The sequence below is a fragment of the Oryctolagus cuniculus genome, chromosome 4, assembly GCF_051225735.1.
Source record: "Oryctolagus cuniculus isolate XC-2025 breed Fujian yellow rabbit chromosome 4, ASM5122573v1, whole genome shotgun sequence".
NCBI lineage: Eukaryota > Metazoa > Chordata > Mammalia > Lagomorpha > Leporidae > Oryctolagus > Oryctolagus cuniculus.
The window spans coordinates 80,004,811-80,032,162 of record NC_142870.1 but is presented as its reverse complement, the minus strand read 5'-3'; the positions used below and the strand labels follow the sequence as shown (position 1 = coordinate 80,032,162).

Below are 27,352 nucleotides of genomic sequence, written 5' to 3'. Positions count from 1 at the left end.
AAAAACAAAGGTAGCAGGCTGAGATATAGTACAATTACTACAGATGGTCCCCAACTTAGATGGATCGACTTAGTGTTTTTCATCTTTACAATGGTGCAGAAGTGATATGCATGCAGTAGAAATCAAATCTGGATTTCAAATGTGGATTCCTTCTGAAGCTCTGTCTCAGCCCCACAATCACTAGGGAAGACATCTGCAGTACTCTGCGATGGACTGTGCTGCTAAGCTGCACTGTCTGGTAGGGTAGGTGGATTAAATGCCTTTCAACACACAACATTTGCAACTTTTGATTGGTTGATCAAACCCCATCACAGGTCAAGGAGCATCTGTATATCACACTGTTCTGAGAACCAAGAAATACTGAAAGGAACATGAAATACATACCTGAAAATGAAGGGGAAGGAGAGGGGAGATACTGATGTATGACAGTGATTCTTTTTTTTTTTTTTAAGATTTATTTATTTTACTTGAAAGAGTTACACAGAGAAGGAGAGGCAGAGAGAGAGAGAGAGGTCTTCCATCCGCTGGCTCACTCTCCAATTGGCCACAATGGCCAGAGTTGTGCCAATCCAAAGCCAAGGAACCAGGAGCTTCTTCCAGGTCTCCTACCTGGGTGCAGGGGCCCAAGGACTTGGGCCATCTTCTACTGCTTTCCCAGGCCATAGCAGAAAGCTGGATTGGAAGTGGAGCAGCCAGGACTAGAACTGGTGCCATATGGGATGCCGGCACTGCAGGTGGCAGCCTTACCTGCTACGCCACAGCGCTGGCCCTGATGACAGTGATTCTTACAGTGCTACTGAGACCCTCAGCAGCAGCAACAGCACCTAGAAACATGTTAGAAATGCAGAGTCTCAGGCAGCATCCTGGACCTACATAATCAGAAACTTTGCGAGTGGGGCCCTGGGATCGAAAGCCCTAAGGTGCCTGATTCACACTCAGTTTTTATCAGTGGAGTAGAAATGGAAGGGGACAAGGAATAAGAGGAGATGAAGAGGAGGAGGGAGGTACAGGGAGGAGATAGGGGAGGAGGAAGAGCAGCCAAAAGTTAAGAGAAAATTCTGCGGCAGCAGAAATAATTTGGAGGCACAGAGTTATTTATGTATTGCCTTTCTTCAGATTCAAGGTTAAACAACGAATTCCAGGTATATATTTTTTCCCCAACAGGATCGGTCCTGATGGCTTAATCAAGGTGAATGACTTTACCCAAAACCCCAGGGTTCGTCTGGAATAAAGACACAATTTTGACATTTTAGAGGAAGATACATAGATGATTGTGCTTCAGAATGGCTGAATCCCAGACACCATCCTAAGTCAATTTTCTTGTACAACTGGTAAACACTAATAAATAATTAGGCAAACATATGAAAGCAGAAATGTGTGGCATTAAGGTGTAAAATGGCTGGAACAAAACACCTACAATACTAGGAGATTAGTATTCTTCCCACATGGACACTGAATAAAACGGGCTGACAAAGCATGGATAGAAAATGCATCTCACATCAAAGCTACTCTGTCAGACTCTTTCAAAAGGCAGGATGTTAGCCAGACATAATGTTGATGTTTTGTGATTATTAGGCATAACTTGGATGAATATCTTTCATATGGTCAATGGAAGTGTTTACCAGTTCATTTCTCCATTTGTTTGTACTATATTAGTCATTCATTCATTCACTCACTCACTCTCCAATATTTATGGAGCTAGAAATATGGAAACTGGTACAATATTTATGTGCCAGGAATGAATAAGGTTTCCAGATAAAACACAGGGTGCCCAATTAAATTTGAATTTCAGATAAACAACGATTTTTTTTTTTTTTTTTTTTTTTTTGCTAAACCTGAAAACCCAAGCCATTCAATTATGCTGGCTTTGGGACATATACAAATAAATCTTACCTGGATTCTGTCCTCAAGGAGATCATGGTCTAACATCAAGATATGACACGAACCTAAATCATTTTAATGCAGGTAGCCCTGAGAAGTACTAACACTGTTTCAGAACTCATGAGTCAAATATTGATGTCAACAAATTTTTCTGAAACCATATACAGATATAAGGGGACCTTCAAGGGAAAATCCTCTGCATGAACCTTAGACCTTCTGACAAGATTTTAAAGCATTTTCTCTCTGAAAGGAAACAGATGAGGTTAACAGGCTATGATTATTGTTCTTAACACCATGTGTGCCAAGGTCATTGGGTTAGTCCTTTTTATTTGCAATACCATTCCTTCTTAAATGTTGTTTTTATTCAAAAATCATGAGTATGCATTCATAGCTCTTTACTTAAAGAAGGGGAGAATTTTTCCATTAGTATCTAAATAAAGCAAAAGGAAATCATGGTAGGATGTCGCCCTGAGCCCTTGATTTCTGCTTAGAATGAAACATTAAAAGGGGAGACACAAATTCTTCACCCACAGTCACTGGGTTGCACCTGCAGGGGTTGGATAACAAGTCAACCTGCCTGCTGTCTGCCCTTCCAGCCAAAATGGCCTTTCATTTATATCCACCCTGGGACCTGAATCTGTTTGAAAAGGCTGCAGCACTGCAGGTGAAACTTGGCACTATAATTAATTGGGATTAGAGAATGAATGAAATGCTTCAATATGCTCAGTTTCTTGGTGCCTCTCAATTTCTCTTTCACTGTGCCCAAAGAATTGAAATATGGTCTTGCCTAGGAGTGGAGTGTGAAGGGCGGCAGAGGGAACAGTCCTAATTTGAATGACCTTAAATTAATAATGAATTAAGTCTATAAACATAACAAAAGCAAACGGGTCCTCTGTGCATTTTGGGAAACAGATTGAAATCAGAAACAAATTCTCATTAGCCATAAGCAAGGTCTCTCAAGAATAAGGCTAATGAAATTTCAACCATCAGATAGGTAAGCATGATGACTGACTAGAAGTGCCTGCATACTTCCCTCCAGAAAAAAAGGACAAAATAAAAGGGGGGGGGGGGACAGCCTCTTCACAGGAGGGTTAGAGGCAGAGTGCTGGTGTGCAGCAGGATGTGGCAGAGATGTTGCACAGTATAGAGATGCATTACGGCCTTCTAAGGCCACACAACATCTCTCAAAATCAACCCTGAAAAGGGGAACTTCACTCAGCAGGGAAAGTGTAAGCAGGAGAGTCCCAGCAGACCTCACTCACACCAAAGACACCTGAGGCATTTGCTGCTGGCGAAGCCTGCAGCACTCACAAGCCCTGAGCCTAGTTTGTGGAACTGACAGGATACCACACTGCTATAGAAAGAGCTCAGCCTACATTGTGTTCTCCGCTCCCCAAGTTTCTGCTGCACAGTGCCGTAACACTACATCACCTGAGGCCCTGTGAAGCAGTGGGGCAGCTGCCCCAGAAGCTTGGCCAAAGCAGCCCTGTGAAACAGTCAAGTGGCCCTACCCACCCCTCAACAGCCCCAGGAAGCACCTGGGCATCCCAAACAAAGTGGCTTGATCTGCAGAGACCTTGAGAAAGCATTCAGGTAGGTTTACACATGCATTCCTGGCCCTGAAAAGTACCTGGGCAGCCTGATCTGATTGGCTTGACCAACAAAAGGCCTGGGAAGCAGATGAGTGTGGTCCTGTCCACTCACCTACAATCCCAGGAAGCTGCTGGGTAGTCCTGCTCATCCTCCTCAGCTCCAGGAGGCACCTAAGCAGCCTAAGCTCAAAAATTTGGGTAACTGAGACCCTTAAAAGTAGGTAGGTAGTCCTGGGAAGCCCCACCTACCCAGCATGGGACTTAGAAGGCAACTAGAAAACCTACCCTAAAAAAAAAAGAAAACCTACCTTGAGCAGGGCAGCCCATAGAGGCCTCATAAAGCCACTCCTGCAGATCTGAGACACTGACAGGTAAACTGTCAGGGCCCAGTGATACAGCCTGGCCCTTGTGCAGCCCCCAGATACTGATAGGCACCCTGCTCTGCCCCAGGAATTCTGTGATGCATCCATCTGGGCCCACTGGGTTGGCTCTACCTCCACAGAACCTGTGGAAACTAATGAGTACTCTGCATCTGCAGCTGGGCACACAACATTGAGCTATAAGTACACCTGACCTGCCTAAGAGGGCTTCATCCCAGCTGGTGTTGCAGTCCCACATCCCTGAAGCCTAGGCCACCAAGACACCTATAAATACTGCCAGTGTCGATTTTGTAGCTGAAGAAGCTACAAAGATGCTACAGTGAAGCACCTAACTGGAACCAAATCCAACATAGCCTATTTAATTACACTGTCAAAAGAAAATCTTTTATTAAGAAAGCCATCCTTTAACATTGGTAGAGACAAATGACCCAACAGATGCACAAATACCAACACAAAGACAAAATCAGCATTAAAAGAAACAAGCTAAAATGACACCTCCAAAGGAACAAAATTACTCTAGCAACAGGCCCCAAAGAAAAGGAAAACGGTGAACTGTCTGAAAAAAGGACTAAAATAATAAGGAAATGAGAAATATGAGAATTCAGACAGACAAATCAATGAAATTGGGAAGAGAATTCATTAGATGAATGAGAAATTCAGCAAGAAAAGAGATCATAAAAAAAGCATCAAACCCTGAAATTGAAGAACTCAATAAATGAAATAAAAATATACTGTAATACACCAATTGCAAAATATATCAGCAGAAGAATTTCTGATTTTGAAGACAGGTCTTGTAAACAACTCAATTAGATTTTTAAAAGGTAAGACAAAAGAATGAAGAAAACCTTTAAGGTGTATGGTACATCATAAATGGCAAACCTTCATATTATGAATATTCAAGAAGGAAAAGAGAAGGGAAAAGCTATGGAAAACCTATTCAAGGAGATAACCACTGAAAACTTTCCAAATCTAGGGGAAGATATGGACATCCAGGTCCAGGAAGTTTAAAGGATCCCTAATAGCTTTGGCCAAAAAAGATCCTCTCAGAGCATATTATGGTCAAACTCTCAAGCATATAAGACAACTCTAAAAACATCAAGTCACATGTAAAGGAATCCCTATTAAACTAACAGCAGACTTCTCAGAGAAAACCTTACAGGCCAGAAGAGAATGGGATGATGCATTAAAAATGCTGAAGACAAAAAAAAAAAAAAAATCCAGTGCAAGAATATTATACCCAGCCAAGCTATCCTTCAGAAATTAAGGAGAAATAGTCTTTCCAAGACAAACAAAAACAGGGAATTCACAACTACCAGACCAGCCCTATAAGAAACATTTAAGGGAGTGCTACACTAGTTAATGGATGATAACTAAAAGACAAAGTCACTATATAATGATAAAGGGATCAATTCAATAGGATATAACAATTGTAAATGTGTGTGTATATATATATATATACACACACACACACATGCAATGTGGAAGCACTCAGTTACATACAGCAAACATTATTACAGCTAAAAGGAGAATAGACTCTAATACAATAATAACTGGGGTTTCAATACCCTACTTTCATCAATGGAAATATCAGACCAAAAAACCAACAAAGAAACATTGGAGTCAAACTATACCATAGACCAAAGACATCTAATAGACATTTATATAACATTTCATACCAAAGCTGCATAATTCACATTCTTCTCATCAGCATATGAGCCATTCTCCAGGATAGCCCATATGTTACGCCACAAAGAAAGTTCCAATGAATTAAAAAAAAAAGGGGGGAAACTTGAAATCATAGCATGTATCTTTTCTGACCACAATGGAATAAAACTAGAAATCAATAGGAGAAAATTTAGAAATTATACAAATACAAAAAGACTTTTAAAGGTTCATAGAAAATATAATTTAAAAATTTATTTTGATAAAAAATTTCTGAAATCTATGCATACAAGGGTCTTCAAAATTTCATGAATAATGAATGTTATGAAAAAACTATGCCTGGATTTCAAACATTTTTCAAAGATTAATTTATTTGAAAGGTATAGTGATGAAGCGAGAGGATGAGAGAGAGAAAGAGAGAGACAGACAGAGAGAGAGAGAGAGACGGAGATCTTCCATTCAATGGTTCAATCCCCAAATGGCCACAAAGGCTAGAGCTGGGCCAAGCTGAAGCCAGGAGCCAGAAACTCCATCCAGATCTTCCACGGGGGTAGAAGGGACCCAAGCACTAGGCCATCTTCTACTGCCTTCCCAGGTACATTAACAGTGAGCTGGATCAGAAGTGGAGGAGCCAGGACTTGAATTAGTATTCCAATATGGTATGCGGTTTCACAAAAGTAGCTTAACCTGCTGTGCCATGTGCTGTCCCCAGATTTCAAGTCTTTTTGCATCAAAATAAACATTTTAATTTCACTTTCCATGAAATACATTTTGAAGTACCTCATACATGAAGTTCACAACATTCTCTTGAATGACCAGTGTGTCAAAGGAAAATTTAAAAGTTTTCTGAAACAAATGGAAATGAAAACACAACATACCAAAATTTATGGAGTATAACAAAAGCATTACTCAGAGGGTTGTTCATAGCATTAAGTGCGCATGTAAAAAACATTTCAAATAACCTAATTATGCAACTTCAGGAACTAGAAATGCAAGAAGAAACCAATCCCAAGAGGAAAAGAAGAGCAGAGCATAAGTAAACAAGATTGAGACTAAAAAATATACAAAAGATCAATGAAATGAAGATAAACAAAACTGACAAAGCTTTAGCTAAACTAACCAAAAAAAAAGAGAAAGAAAATCCAAATAAATAAAGCCAAAGATGAAAAAGGAGTCGTAATAACTGATACCACAGAAATATAAGGATCATTAGGAATCATTGTGACCAATTATATACAAGCAAATTATAAAACCTAGAGTAAATGGATATATTCTGGAAATATATAACATATCAAAAACAAACCATGAGCAGCTCAGTAACAAGAAACAAGATTGAAGCAGCAATAAAAATTTCTCAACAAACAAATGTCCAGGAATGAATGAATTCAATATCAAATTTTATCAAACCTTTAAGAACTAATGACAATTCTCAAGCTCTTTCAAAGAATTGAAAAGGAAGGAATCCCTCCAAATTCATTCTATAAGACCATCAATACCCTGACATAAAAATTAGACAACGACATAACACACATACTATAAATATCCTTGACAAACATAGATGCAGAAATTCTTAAATAAATTCTAGCAAATTAAATCCAACTGTATTTCAAAAAGCTATATATCATTATCAAGTTGGATTTATCCCTGGAATGTAAGAATGATCCAACATAGGCAAATCAATAAATGTGATATAACACATTAACAAAATGAAAGAATCATGTGATCATCTTAATAGATGTAGAAAATGCGTTTGATAGATTTCAACATCTCTTTGTGATTAAAAAACACCCCCAATAAGTTTAGAAAGAATATACCTCAACACCATATCAGACATTTATAACAAGCACACAGCCTATGTCATACTCAATGGGGAAAAGCTGAAATCATTTCCTGTAAGATGAGGAACAAGACAAGGATGTCTACTTTGACCACTCATATGCAATATACTATTGGGAATCTTAGCCAGATCAATAAGGAAAGTGAAACAAAGGCTATCCAAACCAGAAAGAAAGAGGTCAAATTATCCCAGTTTGCAGATGACACAATTTTAATATATGAGTACAGAAAAGCCCACAGACTCCCACAAAAATAAATAAATAAATAAAAACCTGGTAAGTGAATTTAGTAAGATTACAGGATATAAAATTAACATATAAAACTCATTTTTTAAAAAGATTTATTTATTTGAAAATCAGAGTTTCACAGAGAACAAAAAGCAGAGACAGAAAGAGGTCTTCCATCTGCTGGTTCACTCCCTAATTGACCACAGCAGCAGAAGCTGCGCCGAACCAAAGCCAGGAGCCTGGAACTTCTGAGTCTAACACGCGGGTGCAGGGGCCCAAGGATTTGGGCCATCTTCTACTGCTTTCCCAGGCCACAGCAGAGAGCTGGATTGGAAGTGGAGCAGCTGGGACTCAAACTGTTGCCCATATGGGATGTTGGCACTGCAGGCAGCAGCTTTACCCACTACACCACAGCACTGGCCTACAACTCATTATTTTTATACACCAATAATGAAATTCCTTTTTGCAATAGAGAAATTAGGAAAGCAATCTCATTCATACTAGCCGGGAAAAAAAAATTCTGAATAAATTTAATCAACAAAATAAATGATCTATACAATAAAGATTGTGAAACATTGGTAAAGAAATTGAAGGGGTTGGCTCTGTGGCATAGTTGGCTAAGCCACCGTCTGCAGTGCTGACATCCCATATGGGCACTGGTTCTAGTCCCAGCTGCTCCTCTTCCGATCTAGCTCTCTGCTAGATCTCTGCCTGGGAAAGCAGTAGAAGACGGCCCAAGTCCTTGGGCCTCTGCACCAGCATGGGAGACCAGTAAGAAGCTCCTGGCTCCTGTCTTTGGATCGGCTCAGCTTTGGCAATTGTGGCCATTTGGGGCGTGAACCAGTTGATGGAAGACTTCTGTCTCTCTGCCTCTGCCTCTCTGTAACTATGCCTTTCAAATAAATAAATAAATCTTTTTTAAAAAGCAATGCTTTAAAGATTTATTTAGGCTGGCGCCGTAACTAACTAGGCTGGTCCTCCACCTGCGGCGCCAGCACCCTGGGTTCTGGTCCAGGTTGGGGCGCCAGGTACTTGTCGCAGTTGCTTCTCTTCCAGTCCAGCTCTCTGCTGTGGCCCGGGGGGGGGGGGGGGGGGCAGCAGAGGATGGCCCAGGTACTTGGGTCCCTGCACCGGCATGGGAGACGGGGAGGAAGTACCCGGCTCCTGGCTTTGGATCAGCGCAGCACTGGCTGTGGCGGTCATTTGGGGGGTGAACCAACAGAAGGAAGACCTTTCTCTCTGTCTCTCTCTCACTGTCTATAACTCCCTCTCTGTCTCTCTCTCACTGTCTAACTCTGCCTTGCAAAAAAAAATTATTAAAAAAAAAGAAATTGAAGAGAACATAAAAAATGAAGACATCCCATGTTCACAAAGTAGAAGAATTCATATTGCTAAATTGCCCATGCTACACAAAGTGATCTACAGATCTACCGCAATTCTTGTTATAACACCAATGAAATTCTTCACAGAAACAGAAAAACACTCCTAAAATTTGTATGGAACAATTTACAAAAGACTTCAAATAGCCAAAGCAATCTTGAGCAAAAATAAGAAAGCTGGAGGCAAAACACATACAAAGCTATAATAACAAAAACAGCACAGTATCAGCACATAAACAGATACTAGCCCAATGGAAATGAATATAGAACTCAGAAATTAATCTATGTACACACAAGCAACTGATTTTTTTTTTTTTTACAAAGGTACCAAGAACATTAGAGAAAAGAAATCCTAATCAGGCTGGAGCCGCAGCTCACTTGACTAATCCTCTGCCTGCAGTGCTGGCACCCCAGGTTCTAGTCCCGGTCGGGGCGCTGGATTCTGTCCCAGTTGTTCCTCTTCCAATCCAGCTCTCTGCTGTGGCCCGGGAAGGCAGTGGAGGATGGCCCAAGCACTTGTACTTGGGCCCTGTACCCGCATGGGAGACCAGGAGGAAGCACCTGGCTCCTGGCTTCGGATCGGCGCCTGCTGTAGCGGCCATCTGGGGGGTGAACCAACATAAGGAAAACCTTTCGCTCTGTCTCTCTTTCTCTCACTGTCTAACTCTTCCTGTCCAAAAAAAAAGAAATCCTATTCAATAAATGATACTGGGAAAACTGAATCGCTCTATGCAGATAAACTGCATATCTGTAATGCCTCAAAATGCACATCTTTTAATTCCATTTTCCGTTAACTTTTGAAGTTCTCTCATATACACAATGGAATATTAATAAGTCATTAAAGAAACTGAATTATGTTACTTGCAGTAACATGAATAAAACTGAAGGACATCACACTAAGTGAAATAACTCAGGCACAGAAAGACACATACATATGTTCTCACTTATATGTGAAAGCTATAAAATTGTTCTCAGAGAAGTAAAGAATAAAATAGTGCTCAGGAAGAGTGTGGGGGGAATGGGAATAGACAGAGATGGTTAGCGGGTACAAGGGTGCGGCTAGCAGAATTTTGAATGCTCCCAACAGAGAAATGATAGATTTGCTAATTATTTTTATCTGATCATTACATATTATATACTTGTATTAAAATGTCCCCAAAATATGTACAATTACTATGTGTCAATTAAAATTAAAAAAATTTAAAACACTGCTTAGGAAACAAAAACATTCCAAGAAGTCACAGCTATTTTAATAAATATTAAGTATATTATATATTAGAAAAAAGCATTTATCAATTAAAAGGTGACTATATATTTCCTCTCCAAATAAAGGCAATATTTTTGAATGGCTGGATATCGGGATGACTCTATGTACTATTCAAAAATAAAGCATTTTCTAAAAGAGATTGCGATCTTCAATGTGTATTCATACATTGGGTACTGACATTGATGGTACTGTGGCCACCAGTTGAGACAAAGCACAGCTAGCAAAACAAGCACTGCATGGGATTTGTTCATCTTCTAAGCCACCACTTGGTTAGCACCATGTTTCTCCTCTCCTGTTGGCTGTGGCAATGCTTCCTCTGAGCTACCCAAGTTGCTAAGGCCCTGATGCTCAGCAGGCACAAAATCTTCACAGCACACCTGCCAGAGCAACCTGCTTCAGCAGTCACTCCTGGGCTAGAAAACAGCTTTGCCGTCCACCAGGGCAATGCCAAGTTAGTAGTAGTATAAATACTCTATTCATAATAACAGCCAACATTTATCAGCACTTACTACATGCAAGCCACGGTACACCATGCCTTACATGCCCTATCAAACTTTTCTTTACAACTTGACTTTATAAAGTCAGTGCCACTGTCCCCATTTCATAGATCAACAGTCTCAGAGGAAAAATTGTTCAGTGTCACCACTGAGAATGACTTTAATCTAGGTCTGACTCTCAACCTGATCAATGCTTGTGTAGGTATAAACTTTTCCCAAGACAAGGCTTTGAGTGCAACAGTTTGGGGGTGCAATTCCAAGAACAGTGCAAAGGGAGTAGGAAAAGCAGAACAGTGACAGGAAGAAAGCCAATCAAGGCTGTGTTCTCCAACCAGTTACCCTTGGCCCCTAGTCCTGCTGGGGAACTCAGGGGAACAGCAAAAAACACGGCTCAGAGTCATCTCAATCGGAGGGGTGCGGAATCTCTCTGCCCATCATTGGCTAAGGGCTGCTTCCTCACGGAATCACCACCTGCAACATGCTGCTTCCGGGGCCCTTCCACTCCTGCATGTGCAGCTTGCCTGAGTTCCCTCTTTTTGCTCCAGAAAAACAGTTCTCAGGCAAGAAGTCACAGGTCTTCACAATAAGCAGCCACCAGTCTTTACCATAATGTCTTACGAGATTTTAATAAAAACACATTTTTAATATTTGAATCACTATTATAGTTTCTTTCCTTGGGTCAGACACAAGTCTGTGGGAGCTGCAGGGCAGTAAGCCAATGACACGGTGCTGCATTACAACCCACACCTGACCGCATAAACCATCCCACTGCCTTCTATCATGACCAGCAATGTCTGAGTCCTAGTATGATCCCAGTTACATTGTCTAATTGAGACTCCTGAAACATATGGTTTGTATCTCTCCTTTAAAAAGAGAAACATTCAGGAAGCAATAAAACAGGATTTTATCATGAAAAAAGTGGGCTCTTTACTAAATTAAGCTACTTTGATTAAAGCCTGCAGCTACATTTAAAGCTTAAGCAGGAAATGCAAAGATCATGGCTTACTTCCACTTTCTCTATGCTCCATGCCCTTCCTTTCCTTGGCGCTGTTCTACTGGGGACCACCACCTTCCAGAATCAGGATCAGTCTCCTGCAACAGAAAGAGCTGCACACTCCAGAGTGGAAGCCGGTGTTAAATTATTAGAATAGGAATCTTAACCTGAAATCCTTGGAGGGGCTCTGAACACTTCTGAAACAATATTTGTTCTATAAATGTTTTTCTGAAATGTACACATTAGCATTTTTCTGAGTTAGAATTACACAGAATTTAGAAAATCCTCAGTTACATAGGATCTCAAAAGGTCAAGAATCCTTGTCTTGGAAGTAACTCTGGAAAGCACCAAAGGTCTTGAGGAAAGGCAACAGGACAGCCTCTCAGATCTTTACAAGCAAAACTCAGCGGAGGCCTTCTGCATGTGACAGCCTTATATGCTATACCCTGGCTATTAATCTGCTTTTAATTTAGATCTTTATGTACTTGCAGTTTTGGTTGTTTCCTATGAAGTGGAACATAATCGGTGATGGATAGTCTTATTTCAAAGGTAAGTCAATTGAAAAAGTCACCAGTCCAATGTTCTAATTACAAAAGACTGGATGGACCAACCAGAGTTGTGCACCCATTATACCAGAGAGTCTAACCTGCAGTTTGGGCTCATGGTGCTAGTCTTGGATAACCTTCAGTCTCAGGCATTCAAGTAGCTGTGAGTTCCAATGCACTGAAGCAAACAATGGTTGGCTTATTTATTCACCCAACAATTTAAAAATTCCTCCTCTGGGCAAGGCCTTTTACTGGGCACTGGCAATACCACTCTAAACAAGATAAGGTCTTTGCTTTCACAGAGATTAAATTCTACTTGAGAGGTCAAATGTTACATAACTAATCACAGTATTGTAATTGTAAGAAACAGTGGCGCTACATCTTACTCTAGAGGCACACAGCCTAACTTGCAGGGGTTGGATGGAGAAGCGGAAGGTAAAGGCTTTCTTGAGGGGAAGAAACCTGAGAGCAAACTCTGAAGCCTATGGCATTGGTTTTCACAGATAACTTACAAATGTGTATCTTAGCCCATGTTGCTTCACCAAGCTACAGACTGAAATACCCAGTAGCTGACTTGTTCTTCCCTCAGATGATTCCAAGTCACTCTTTAATTCAACAGACAAAAAATGACTTTCTAGTTTTCATTTTTAGATAACAAAATGTTGTGGGGGGGATTCTTAAACTTCCCTCCTAAACACTGCCCTCTCTAATCCCTTCTCCAGGTATAAAACCCCTTGCCCTACTTCCCCATAACACCAAGTCCTGTCCATTTTCCCTCCTATGCCTCTCTTGAGTCTGTCTTCACTCACTGTCTCCAGCCCTCCCCTCATTTCCCCCAGCACCTCATATTTCATCTGGATTTTTTCTCATTCTGCTGCTGGTGGGGAGGAGACACTCTGCCGTGACCTTGAAGAAAACTAAAAGATTTACAGAGATGTGGATGAGGAACCTAACAAGGAACTCAGGAACCAGCAAATCATGATCGTCTCCAGGACTGAAGTCTCAAGAGGAAGAAACATTCTACTGGAGCTCAGCAAGAACTGGAGCTGCAGGGGCTCCCCTGCGGAGCTATCATTCTATCAAGCAGATGCTGCTGAGGTGGGGCACCCCAATCTTTCTCCTCCTTCTCTCCTGTCTTCTGTGGGTTAGTTGCTATCTGCTGAACAAAGCCAGATGCTGGAGGGCAAGTCTGAGTGATGACGTTCTTGGGGGTTAGTTCCTGGACCTGAAGAAGAGCAGAGAGTAAACAGATAAAGAACTTTTCCACACCCATGCTTGCCTTTCTCAGAGACGCCCTAGCAAAGGTCCCCATGGTAAATGTTTTAGGCTTCGTAGGCCACAGGGTGTCTGTTGCACAGACTTAATTCTTCAGTTGTCCTACAGAGGCAACCATAAATAATACAAAAACACTCAAGTGTCACTGTCTTCTAAGAAAACCTCAAGACACTGGGATGATTCCCATGTAATCTTCACATGTCACAGAACACTTTCTAATTTTTTAAAAAAACTAAAAATGTCAAGGCTGCCCACAAGCTATACCAACAACAACAAAATGGCAGCATACTGGATTTTGTAGGGTGGACTGCAGATTCCTGCTCTACCCTGCTGCCAGCCATCTTTGTGAAACAGCATCCTCCTTAAACCTTTACACATTCCCATTGCCCCCTGGGGAAATAACTGAAATTCTTAATGTGACTTATGAGGACTGCATGGTCTGACCCCTACCTACATTTCCACCCTCACCATCTACACTCAGCCACAAAGGCCTCTCTCCCTGGATAGACACCTCTCACTCAATATCACGCTGTACCCATGGGTTTGGAACACACCCCTCTACTCTCTCCCTACTGTTCATTTTCAGATGTCTGCTCACTGCAGCATTATCTATACTGGCAGATTACACACCAGAAAGAAAGGGGAGGGGGAGACATAAAATTCCAAACAGTAGAGAAATGGATACTGGAATATCAGGCAGACATTTTTTTTTTAGTTTATTTCCAGGTTCTTTTTTTTTTAACTTTTATTTAATGAATATAAATTTCCAAAGTACGGCTTATGGATTACAAAGGCTTCCCCCCCATAACGTCCCTCCCACCCGCAACCCTCCCCTTTCCCATTCCCTCTCCCCTTCCATTCACATGAGGATTCATTTTCAATTCTCTTTATATACAGAAGATCAGTTTAGCATACATTAAGTAAAGATTTCAACAGTTTGCTCCCACACAGAAACATAAAGTGAAAAATAATAGATGATTTTTTAAATGATGATGAAATCAGATCAGACCTATTGTCATGTTTAATCCCAGCGAGAGTCAAGTTGGGAATTGCTAATTTCTTCTAAAAAAATGAAGTTAAACCCTGGAATCTCAGTTGACTATTTTTTTTTAATATTTATTTATTTATTTGACAGAGTTACACAGAGAGAGGAGAGGCAAACAGAGAGAGAGAGCAGTCTTCCACCCACTGGTTCACTCCCCAATTGGCCGCAACAGCTGGAGCTGCCCTGATCTGAAGCCAGGAGCAGGAGCTTCTTCCAGGTTTCCCACGCGGGTGCAGGGGCCCAAGGACTTGAGCCATTTTCTACTGCTTGCTCAGGCCATAGCAGAAAGCTGGATCGGAAGTGGAGCAGCCAGGTCTCTAACCGGCACCCATAAGGGATGCCAGCGCCTCAGGCCAGGGTTTTAACCCACTATGCCACAGCGCTGGCCCCAGTTGACTATTTCTTAAACTTATGAGAGGGATGGGAGGATGGGATGGTTTTCACTAATTCAATGCTAGATTTATCAAATATTCAATTTCCTAAAATCACCCCATACCTGAGAGTAATACATTGGGAGACAGATTTTTAGTTCCTGGTCTTTGATAAGGACTTGAAAGGTAGCTTTTCCTCCATTGTTGTTTTAAATGTGGAAGCATAGGGGGCTGCTGCTGTGGTGTAAAGGAATAAGCCTGTAGCAGGGGAATTCATTTGGGCACTGGTTCAGGTCCTTCCTGCTGATGTGCCTGGGCAAAGCAGCAGAAGATGGCCCAAATGCTTGGGTTCCTGCACCCACGTGAGAGATCTGGAAGAAGCTCCTGTCTCCTGGTTTTGGTCTGGCCCAGCCCTGGCCATTAAGACCATCTGGGGAGTGAATCCGCAGATGAAAGGCCCCTCTCTCTCTCTAACTCTGCCTTTCAAATAAATAAATAAATCTTTTTTTTTTTTTAAAGAAAAAGGTGGAATCAAAAATTCTCCCCAAACAGTAACTCAAACTCAGTGCCTTGAAAACCAACGCCAGCTCCCCATGAGATGAGCAGAGACGCCAGCGTCATTCTTTACCAACACAGCTCACCTCCGCAGAGGCGTGGTTCACCTGGCACGGCCAAATCCCATCCGCTGAGCGCAGTGTGGCCCCAGGGGACACGGTGAACAACTGTGAAACCACCATCGGAATTACGCAAAGGACCCCAGGGTGCGACTTGGAGTATCAAGAACAAGGCCATCCAAACTCCAAAATAGCTAAAGCCCAAGAGTTGGCGTCCAATTCCTTAACACCGATCCGCCCGGGGACTCCCTTCCCCTCCTCGGCCCCCGATCCCCAGAGGAGGGAAGTCAGCGGGCCTCCGCCTCCAGCCCTCGGACAAGGACCGCGGACTCACTCCTTCCAAGCGTTCAGCGACAAGGCGGCGACCGCCAAGCCCCACGCCTTAGCGCCCGGCCCCGCCCACGCTCGGTGGGCTTCTCCCACCTCGGCCCGTGTGTGACGGGCAGGGAGCGCAGGCGTCTATTGCGCACGCCCGGGCGCGGGGCCGGCTCCTAAGACCGGGGGGGGGGGGGGGGGGGGGCGGCGGCGGCGGCGTCGCGCGGGAGGAGATGCGGCGCGGAGCGCGGCGGGATCCTTCCCGGAAGCGGAAGCTCGGGGGGCGGGCCGAGGAGGGCCGGGAGTCTGTGGCGGTTAATTCTTTTCGCCGTGCGTCCTCGCTGCCGTGCGTCGGGGCTGCTGTTAGGCTGCGAGAGATGGTCAGGTCCGGAACTCGAGCAGGCCAGGTGAGGGCGGCGGGCCCGAGAAGCCCTCTCTGTGCGGGAGGGACTGAGGGAGTCCTCGGGCCGGGGTCGTTTAAAACTGCTTGGAGAAAATAAAAACGAACGCGGCGGCGTTGAAAATGCCGGGCCAGGGCCGTGAGGAGACACTTGATCTTCCCTCTCTAAGATACTGGCTCTGTTCTTGGACAAATTTTGGAAGCGGCATAGCCCTCCAGAGCGGTGCCTTCGGGCAGGCGCGAGTTCGAGTACCGGCCTTGGCCACCGGGTCTCGTGGCTCATCCACCGCTGGCTTCAGGACACGGATACGTCAGATCCAGGCCTTGGCCCTCACTGGTGCCCCAGTTGCGTTTCATTTTTTAAAAGTCTCCCAGGTAGTACCTCTGCATTTATCCATCCCCCTCTCAAATGCTTGCCCCGGTTGTGAGTGAATGGCTCCGCTTAAAATCCGACACGGGAACGCGTCCTTTTGTCAGGGTGAAGCCCGCTCTTAGCCGTGACAACAGTCAGCTCTTGCCCCATTCCAGTGAGGCCCAGCACGGCTCACCTCTGCTCGAGGTGCCCTGGCTGTGCCACGCCCCCTGCTGCTGCCCTGCCTTCTCCCTCTCTGCTCAGCCTGGAGTGCCCTTCCGTGCCGAATGGCGAATGGCGCCACTCTCCAGCTCACCCCTCCAAGGCTTGCCTGGCTCCCTCACATCTCCAGCGGCTGGGTGCTCCCCCTTTTAGCACCCTGTAATAACCTCTATCAGATCACTCCAGGCAAGAGACATTGCTTAATTTAACTACCTACTGGGAGACTATCTTATCTCCTTATCTTCAAGGCCTGGGAAGCACCTGGCCCATGATAGATTTTCAATAAATGAATCAACTATTTCTCACAGACCTACTTCAAGAGGTCTTTCTGTCCGTATCTGTGGGCAACTCCTCCTCTCCCATGTCTTCCTTAATTTATCAACACATCTGTAATGCTCTCTTCTCCACTAATGTGAATCTTGGGGTTATTTCATGACCTGGCTTGATATTTCCTTTCCTCATGAAGACTTCTAGACTGACCCCACCCTCGCCGATCTTTGTCTTCCATTGAGTGAAACAGAATTTGTGCATTCAACAAGGAGGAAAACCAGGGTTTTTGTCATCAGTCACCTGCAGGTTCAGATTCCCTTTCTACCACTACTCATCCCTCAGCTATAAAATAGGTATAACTAGATATAAAATGTTCACTCCAAGAATTGGGGAGATGAAATGAGAGAAGCTGGTAAAGCCTGTCACACAGCTGGCATAGACATGCAACAAAATGTAGTCCCCTTGGAAACAGCTAGTGTGCTACCCTGCTAATGGTAATAATAGCTGCTAACATTTAGATAGCTCTTACTGTTTGGCAGGTACTACTCTATTCTAATATATTACATGTAATAACTCATTTAATCTAAATAGTAGCTTTATGAGGTAACAATGCTATTCCCACTTTATGAAAAGGGAAATTGGGGAATATAGAGTTCAAATAGCTTCCTTAAAGTTACACAGCTGCTTAGCTGTAGAAACAGAATTCAGGCTCACATAGCTGGTCCTGGAGTCCATTCTTCTTTTAAACACTACACTGCCGTACTTAGTAAATGTAACACTTTGCACAAGCCACCTTCTTTGGACTTCTGTGAGGTTCTCATGTCACAGAAATCATGACATCTGAAAGGGTGTAGATTAATTAGAAATGAAAGGCTTTAAGTATAATTTAAATAATTGTACAAAAGTAATATCTTGCACTACTGAGAAGTATTTATATTCTTAAATAGCAATACTCAAAATTTAAGGATAATACCCAGTGGAAGTATGAAATAAACAAATTCTTATATGATCTGGGGTACTCCTTTTGTATTTTTAAAGATTTTTATTCATTTATTTGAAAGAGAGAGAGAAAAGAGAGAGTGAACATCCGCTGATTCACTCCCCAGATGGGTGCAATGGCCAGGGCGGGGCCAGGCTGAAGCCTGGAGCTTCATCTGGGTCTTCTACTTGGGTGCCGAGGCCTAAATATTTGTGCCATCAACTGCTACTTTTCCCAGGCCATTAGCAGGGATCTGGATTGGAAGTAGAGAAGCCAGGACTTGAACTGGTGCTAATATGGGAAGGCAATGTCACAGGCAGTGACAACCTGCTACATCACAGTGCCAGCCCTTGGGGTACTTCCTTTTTTTTTTTTTTTTTTATTTTTATTTTATTTGAAAGTCAGTCAGAGAAGGAGAGGCAGAGAGAGAGGTCTTCATCTGTTGGTTCACTCCCCAGTTGGCCTCAACAGCTGGAGCTACGCAGATCCAAAGCCAGGAGCCAGGAGCTTCCTCTGGGCAAGGTCCAAGGACTTGGGCCATCTTCTACTGCTTTCCCAGGCCATAGCAGAGAGCTGGATCAGAAATGGAGCAGCCAGGACTTGAACCAGTGCCCATATGGGATGCCAGCACTATAGGCAGCAGCTTTACCCACTATGCCACAGCGCACTGGTCCCGGGATACTCCATTTGAAGAGAAGTTTTATAGTTTGTATCAATGGCCATTAAACTGTTAATAATCTTTCACCAGTGCATTTAGTCCTAGATATGAAAAGGCTGTTCTCAGTATATAGAAAGGTTTGTTTCAGGTCTGTTGTTAGTTTTAAGAGGCAGAGAGAGAGAAAGTACCCCCATTTGCTGTTATATACCCCAGCTGCCTGCCGTAGCCAAGGCTGGAGCCAGAAGCTCAGTCCAGGTCTCTCATGTGGATGGCCCAGACCCAATTACTTTGAGCCATTATTGCTGCCTCCCAGGATCTGCATTAGTGGGAAGCTGGAATGGGAAGCAGAGCCAGGAATCAAAACCAGGCACTCCAGTAGGGAACATAGATGTCTTAACTGATGTCTTAATTAGTAGACCAAGTGCTCATAACTGTTTAATTTTGAAAATTATGAAGCATATTCCACCCAATGAAATATGAAGCCATTAACAAGTTTTAAATGTTAATGTGGACAAAGATTTAAAAGTAAAAAAAAAACCACAAGTTTCAAAATTATAAGTATTCAAAATTACTAGTCATTATGGCTAAGTAGAAAAGGTGCATGTAAAAATATTGGAAGCTGTAGTAGCAAAAAATGTATCCAGTGCCTAGATTTTGTTTTCTAAATACCATTGCCCACTAGAAGTACCATAGCTTCCTGGGAAAATGGCTAACTCCTAAACTGAAACAGGGGAACTGTAAAAATGAGCCCAGATACATCAAGCTAAAAAGTTTCTGCTCAGCATAAGAAAGAGTAGTTAATATCCAAAATATATAAACTCAACTCAATAGCAAAATAAAAATAACCTAATTAAATGAGCAAAGGATTTGAGTAGATATTTCTCCAAAAAAGACATATAAGTAGCCAATAAGTATAAGAAAAAAATTCTCAAAACTACAGTGAGATATCACCTAATGCCTGTTAGTATGACCTTTTTTTTTTTTTTTTTTAAGTTTTCATGAGAGTAGAAAAATTGAAACACCTGAACCCTTGGTGGGAATGAGAATTAGCTGCTATGGAAAATAGTGTGGAGGCCCTTCAGAAAACTAAAATTGGAGCTATCATATATGATCCAGCAAACCATTCTGGGTATTTATCCAAAGAATTGAAATCTGGATCAAAGAAATACTTGTACTCTCATGTTCATTGCAGCATTATTCACAATAGCCAAGCTATGGAAACAACCTGAGTGTTCATCTACAGATGAATGGATAAAGAAAAATAGATGTATACATACAGTGGAATATTATGCAGCCTTTAAAAATAAGGAAATCCTGCCTTAACAACAAGGATGGGCCATTTGAGGATATTATGCTAACTAAACTAGTCACAGAAGGAGTTAGACTGCATGATTCTGTCTATATGAGATATCTAATCTAGTCAAACTCAGAAGCAAAGAGTGGAATGTTGATTGCTAAGGGCTGGGGAGGGAAAACATTCAGTGGAAATAAAGTTTCAGTTATACAGGCTGAGTAAGTTATAGAGACTGACTGTACAACATCATGCCTATAGTAAATACTATATTTTGTTAAGGTAGATCTCATGTTAAATATTCTTACGTCATTTAAAAAGTTCCTGGAGCACCTGTTGAAGAAAGGAACAGTTCAAAAAATTATAGGAACATGTTACGTGATACTGGAGCCAACTTTGAAGGGGCACCCACTGACCAAATCTGAGACAATTTGAGTATCAGAATAAATAGTGATAACAATAGATCATTAGCATTTAAACTGGAAAACAGTGAATCCAAGCCAATAAATAAATGAGGAAGAAAGGAAATTGCTTTCCTAGAGTTGAATGCCAACATGTGAACATGGAAGGAATGGTGTAGTTAGAAAGCCAACGCTTGGGCCGGCACCGCGGCTCAATAGGCTGAACCTCTGCCTTGCAGTGCCGGCACACCGGGTTCTAGTCCCAGTCAGGGCGCCGGATTCTGTCTTCCAGTCCAGCTCTCTGCTTGGCCCGGGAGTGCAGTGGAGGATGGCCCAAGTCCTTGGGCCCTGCACCCGCATGGGAGACCAGGAGGAAGCACCTGGCTCCTGGCTTCGGATCAGCGCGGTGTGCCGGCTGCAGCGCGCTGGCCACAGCAGCCATTGGAGGGTGAACCAACGGAAAAGGAAGACCCCCCCACCTCACTGTCCACTCTGCCTGTCAAAAAAAAAAATGCAATCAACGCTTGACAGAATTGATTCAGACAAGAATTATCAGTGGATGCTGAAACCATGAGTGAAAGTTTGATGAGTCGGATATCTTGCATAATGCAGTCTCCATAAAATACTTAATAAAAATAGAAGCCTTACAGTGAAGAACCTGGCAGACACTACCTTAAATAAGAAAGTTTACATCCCCAGTACAGTAACAGGGCAAGCTGGCATCATGTGTCTACTCATTAAGAAGGACGCAACATCTCTTGTTTTTGTATTCCTGCCTCAAAAGTGCAATGTGAGTCTAAATAGACTCTGTACCCCTTAAATTTGTAAGGGTTATAAAATAATGAGTGGCAGCCTGAACAGCTGTTCCAGAATAAAGGAGACTAAAGAGCTCTGACAACTTAGTGTGTGTATGATTCTGGGTTGGACGTAGACTAGAGTGTTTTTCCTGTAAAGGACAGTATTGGGATAATTGACAACATATGAATAAGGTCTGTATATAGATCATAGTACTATATCAGTATTAATTTCATGATTTGATAATTATGTTACTTTATAGAATGGCCTTGTTCTTAGGAAATATATAGGAGTAAAGGAGTATTATGTCTGAAACTTATTCTGAAATGGTTCAGACAAAAAATAACGCTGTGAGCATATATTGAGAGAGAACATGGCAAATATAAAATGTCAAGGATTGTGAAATTGCATGAAGCATATGCAGGATTTCATTGTACTATTATTTCAAAGCAAAAAATTTTTTAAAAATAGAAGGAAATGTTGCTTTATGATAGTTACTATTTCAAGGTGCTTTGATCATGGATAATTTTCTGTGCCTTATGTGTATGTTTTTTGGGGAAATACTACCTTAGAAGCTTATGATCATGCCATGCATTTATCTCAGTGTTTCTTTGAAAATGTTTTTGAAAGACAGTAATCGTGCTAGTTGTTTTGGGGATCAATCTGGGTTATATCAGCACTGTGATTTAGATTTTTTATTATGGTTCCAACCAAGATATCACAGGGAAAGACCATAAGAATGTGGTGCAGAGACCAGTGGAACTATCTTAGACAATATCTACTATGTTCTTACTCCGACTTCATGACTCTCCATTGTATTCCAAGTTATCTCAAGAAGTATAACACTTACCAACACAATTTTTAAAAACATATTCTCAGTATCATTCTTACAAGAAGGGAGTATTTATTCAAGCTAATAACAGAATGTTACATAATTTCAGAAATTTTAGTAGTTAGTAAAAAAGCTATCTTGGGATGAAATCTGTAAAACCTATGAAGAAAAATCATAAATGAAACTGCTAATACTGACTACATCTGGAGAGGAATGTGAATGAGGGATTGGGGACTTTAACTCACATCTTTTTATTTATTTATTTGAGTTACACAGAGAGAGAATTCATGTCTTTTTTTTTTAACTTTATTAAAGTTATACAAGCTTCATGTATTTCATGTATACAGATTTAGGGACACAGTGAAACTTCCCACCCTACCCTCCTGCCTACTCTCCAATCCTTCTTCCTCCTTCCTCCCACATTCCCACTCTTAATTTTTACACAGATCCATTTTCAGTTTACTTAATGATTGTATAGTTAACCTTACACTAAGTAGGAGTTCAACAAATAGTATGAAGGAGAGAAAAAAAAGAAAAACACACTGTTCCTCAGTGGAAGAGACAGGGCTATAAACAACCATCGAATCTCAAAATGTCCATTTCACTTTAATGCATTACATTTTAGGTACTAGATTAGTACTGAATTAGTCCTTATGGCTGAGCACGGATCTCAAGTCTATCATTTTGGTTACTTAAGACCCTCATAGTAATGCATAGGCCTTCACAACAGACACTTATGCAGGTTGAGCAACAATTTATATCATGGATTAGAAACACAGATATCATCTGCAATGCTTATGCATAGTTAATCCAACTTTTGTCTGGCACAGCAGTTTCAGGGGATGGTAAACCAATATTCATTAGTTTTGGGCCTTACGCCACAGACATTTCTCTGAGTTCAGATCAACACATCCTAACACAAGGATATGGAGTCAAGATATTTATCAGCCCATATTAATTTCTAGAATATACTGACCGCTTGCTTTATTCCAGGCACAATTTGAAGTCCTTTACGAATGTTGACTCATTTAATGCATAGCAAAGCCTCCAAGGGACCCACTTTACAGATGAGAACACTGAGGCGGTCATGGAGGAAATTTCCCCGAGGTGCATTGTGAATGGCAGCAGCAAATCAACTCCAGTCACTCTGGTTTCAGAATCTGCCCTGGTAGCTCCCATGCAATGCTGTCTGTCATACGTAAATCATAAAATCCTATTTACAGATGATAAGGCTGAGGCCTCAAGAAGCAGGTTTGGCATTTCTCAAATCCTAGTGAAAGGCAGAACAAGAGCACACACCAGGGCCATCACATTCTAAAGCCCACAAACTCCTATGAATTGACTTCTCTCTGCTTGGATACCATTGTTTTTGACGCTAGGTTATGAACAACCCATAAAGATGAACTTTCTTAGTCATTTTAGTAAGTTGTTGAGTAACTGGAATAGGTGAAAATGATGCAAAATGGAAGAGGAGCATGAATAAATACGTTTTTGAAAATGTTTAGGGAGACACTGATTCTAGTGCCTGCTCTACTCTGTATTTTTGCTGTGTTCTACTGAGAAGAAATCATGTCTTTTAAAAAGCTGTATTTTGAGGAGCTAGCATTGTGGTAAAATGGTAAAGCCACTGCCTGTGATGCCAGCACCCCAAATGGGTGCCGGTTCAAGTCCTGGCTTTTTTACTTGTGATCCAGCTCCCTGTTGATGTACCTGGGAGGGCAGCAGAGGATGGCCCAATACTTGGTTCCTGCACCCATCTGGGAGACCTGGAGGAAGCTCCTGGCTCTTGGCTTCCAGCTTCTGGCTTCCAACTGGCCCAGCTCTAGCCATTGTAGCCATTTGAGGAGTGAACCAGTGGATGGAAAATCTCTCTTTCTCTCCCTCACTCCCTCTCTCCCTCTCTCCCTCTCTCCCTCTCTCCCTTCCCCACCTCACCCCCTCTCTTCCTATAACTCTGCCTTTCAAATAAATAAATAAATATTTTTTTAAAATTTTAAAAGCTGTATTTTGAATAGAGATTATATTTATCTTATGTATCATTATTAGATATAAAAACATAAACCATGGAAAAGCTGCCTTCCTCTGTCCCCCAGGAAGTCATTTTCCATCCCCAAAGGCAAGCACACTTAACTGTTTCTTCCATAATTCCAAGATACTGAGTGTATTTAAGAACAAATTAATATTTTTTCCTTTTTCCTACACAACAGGTAACTTGGGTTACTTTTAAAATTGGTGAGGCCGGCACTCTGGCTTAGTGGGTAAAGCTGCCACCTGCAGTTCCTTTTAAGGCTGAGCATTATTCTATTGTATGTATATACCATGTTGTTTATTTTTTATAAACGTGATATATTCTAAAGCCCACAATTATAATTTAACCCTTCATAATAAATTTATCCTATATAAAATATTGAGCAAACAACATATATATTTGTTCCTTAAATCTATTTAAGTTGAAAAAGGAATTGAGATATTATTTTAAATCAGAAGTAACTACTAATATTAAGATTGGATAATATTTGATCCCTAAACATGTTCTATATTCTCCAAAATCTCTGAAACACAGTTGAAAATACAGGAAAGAATTCATAACTCAGTTTCAATGATCCTTGTTCTTTAGAATGTCTGACAAGACCAGCACATAAAAACTCAACCTTTCCTCTTTATATTTCACTCTCACTTTCTCTTTAAACTCAATATAGCAATGCTGCTTTCTAAAGCTACTTTTTTTTTAAGATTTATTTATTTCTTTGAAAGCCAGAGCTACACAGAAGCAGAGGCAGAGAGGTCTTCCATCTGCTGGTTCACTCCCCAAATGGCTACCACGACTGGAGCTGAGCTAATCTGAAGCCAGGATCCTGGAGCCTCCTCTGGGTCTCCCATGCAGGAGCAGGGGCCCAAGGACTTGGGCCATTTTCACTGTTTTCCCAGGCCATAGCAGAGAGCTGGATCAGAAGTGGAGTATCCTGGACTTGAACCAGTGCCCACATGGGATGCTGCCACTGCGGGCTGGGGCTCTAACGTGCTGCATCACTGCGCTGGCCCCAAGAAGGAAAATTTTGACACATACTACACCACTAGTAGTGAAATCAGCCAGGCACAAAAGGATAATACTGTGCACTTCCACTTATGAGTCTCCTAGGGTAGATAAATTCATAGAAAGTTGAATGGTGTTACCAGCAGCAGGGAGGGTGGGAGTAAAGGAAGTTACCATTTGAGGGATGAAGAGTTTCAGGTTGAGAAAATGAAGGGGGAAAAATGACTTTTCATGTTTTGTCAAGATAATGCAGAAAATATGAGAAAAATACTTGTACAATAATATAACACATTATGTCATAGGTGTCATCTTCAGGAAGGCACACTGGACCTGCTAAATTAACAAATGGAAGGAAAGGGTAAGAACTCAAAAAGTTTGTAACTTAAGGAAATCTCAATTCAGACCCTTGGGCTGGACTACATTTCACCTACCCCGGAATACTAGATGAGCTTTTACCTTCACAAGCTCTGGGGAGTCATATTTCATATCTATCCATGTTAATTATTTTAGTGTTTTTAACAGTCTTAAAACAATTTTAATAATGTCCTATATAAATCCATCTTATACATGATTGGACAAACTTCCTTTTCTGATCTTTACTTGAAAGAAGATGATCTCTTACTAATATATTTTGTGAAAAAAATTAGTATTCATGACTATTAACAAACTTGTTTTTTAGGACCCATTTAAGAAAAATAGCACGTTTTAATGCAGATTCTGGCTATCCCATCCATTCTGATTCAGAAAGTCAGGTAAGATTAAATTGAATAGATAGAATGCATACTATTTTAATTAGTCCTCAGGTAAAATCTGAGAAATGGGAATAAAATGCAAAGATAAAATATTAATTGTCCTAAGGAAATATGAAGATTTGCTTTAAAACATTTTCTACCAATAAATTCCTTGTGTATAAAAAAATTTAAAATCCGTAGTAATTTTTTCCCTTCACTCCCATTTTATGTGCAAATGTACTTTGAATTACTTTCTTCTTATAGACTGAAACCGTACAAGGGCTTGACGGCTGTGCTTCTTTGCTGCGGGACATTATGAGAAATGAAGATTCAGGTCTTATTTTTTAAGATGTTTCTTTACTGATCACCTTTTCTCAGTTAAGTAGTTCTTTAATGTTAATGACTATTTTGTTTTAATTATAGGTACAGAAACAGCATATTCAGAAAATAGATATAATTCTAGAACTTTAGAAGGGAAAAGATGCGGATCTAAAAAAAAAGGACAGGACAAACATACTATTCCTTTAGTCCAGAAAGAAATGTGTAAGTACTTTTTCTTCTTATTTAAAAATAATTCTTAATTATGGGACTTTCATGAATTATCAGATTATGTTTTTGTCTTTCATTTCAATAATGTATTGGGTATTTGGCTTTGTATGTGCTTATGTTCTTAATATATTGGTTATTTGGCTTTATATGTGCTTATGTTCTCTTTTGTTTTTTAAATATTTATTTATTTGAAAGGCATAGTTAGGAGGGAGAGGGAGAGAGGTTCATCCTGCTGGTTCACTCCCAAATGGCCACAATGCTGGCACTGGGCCAGGCCGAAGCCAGGAGCCTAGAACTCCATCTGGGTCTTCCACGTGGGTGACAAGGGCCCAAGTACCCAGGCCATCTTCTGCGGCTTTCCCAGGCACATTAGCAGGGAGCTGGATTGGAAGCAGAGCAGCCGGAGCTTGAACTGGTGCTCTAGTATGGGATGCTGGCATTGCTGGTGGTAGCTTATCCCACTATGCCACAGTGTAAGCCCCTAGGCTTCTCTTTGTGTATTCAGCTTCTATTTTCTGTATAGTCACTTTGTTTACCATCACTCTCCTAAGAAGAAAAGGAGACTATATCGAGGTTTTGTCTGAGAAAAAGTTCAAACTCAGAATGACATTTGAGAGGTATCTAGTTATTTTTTGTTTCCTTTGCCATTTGTTTTAAAGATTTACTTATTTATTTGAAATGCAGAGTTAGAGAGGCAGAGAGAGAGAGAGAGTGAGAATCTTTCATCTGCTGGTTCACTTCCAAAATGACCACAGTGGCTGAAGCTGGCCTGATCTGAAGCAGGAGCCAGGAGCTTCTTCTGGATCTCTCACGCGGGTGCAGGGACCCAAGGACTTGGGCCATCTTCTGCTTTCCCAGATCATAGCAGAGAGTTGGTTTGGAAGTGGAGCAGCCAGGACTCCAACCAACATGCGTATGGGATGCTGGCACTGTAGGCAATAGCATTACCCTCTGCATC

At 41.5% G+C, this 27,352-nt stretch overlaps 2 protein-coding genes across 8 annotated transcripts in view; both read left to right on the top strand.

Moving 5' to 3' along the window:
- The window catches only part of ROPN1 (rhophilin associated tail protein 1), a 53,739-nt gene extending 50,820 nt beyond the window's left edge, over window positions 1-2,919 (top strand). For all 5 annotated transcript variants that reach the window (XM_089331851.1, XM_002716547.5, XM_089331849.1 and 2 more), the window contains one exon: window positions 1,165-2,919. In XM_089331851.1, coding sequence (XP_089187977.1) covers window positions 1,165-1,176 — 12 coding nt within the window. In that variant the 3' untranslated portion in view covers window positions 1,177-2,919. The remainder of the gene's footprint in view (window positions 1-1,164) is intronic.
- A 13,162-nt stretch (window positions 2,920-16,081) lies between these two features.
- CCDC14 (coiled-coil domain containing 14) overlaps window positions 16,082-27,352 on the top strand; it is a 50,099-nt gene continuing 38,828 nt past the window's right edge. For 2 of the 3 annotated variants that reach the window (XM_089331825.1, XM_070072227.2), the window contains exons 1-5: window positions 16,159-16,287; window positions 25,417-25,472; window positions 25,794-25,866; window positions 26,110-26,179; window positions 26,269-26,388. Coding sequence is in view for 1 of the 3 variants with exons in the window: in XM_051859251.3 (XP_051715211.1) it covers window positions 16,114-16,287; window positions 25,417-25,472; window positions 25,794-25,866; window positions 26,110-26,179; window positions 26,269-26,388 (493 nt within the window). In the remaining 2 variants the exon portion in view is untranslated. Of the gene's footprint in view, window positions 16,288-25,416; window positions 25,473-25,793; window positions 25,867-26,109; window positions 26,180-26,268; window positions 26,389-27,352 lie in introns of all 3 variants that reach the window. The other variant, XM_051859251.3, reaches the window with a different exon arrangement.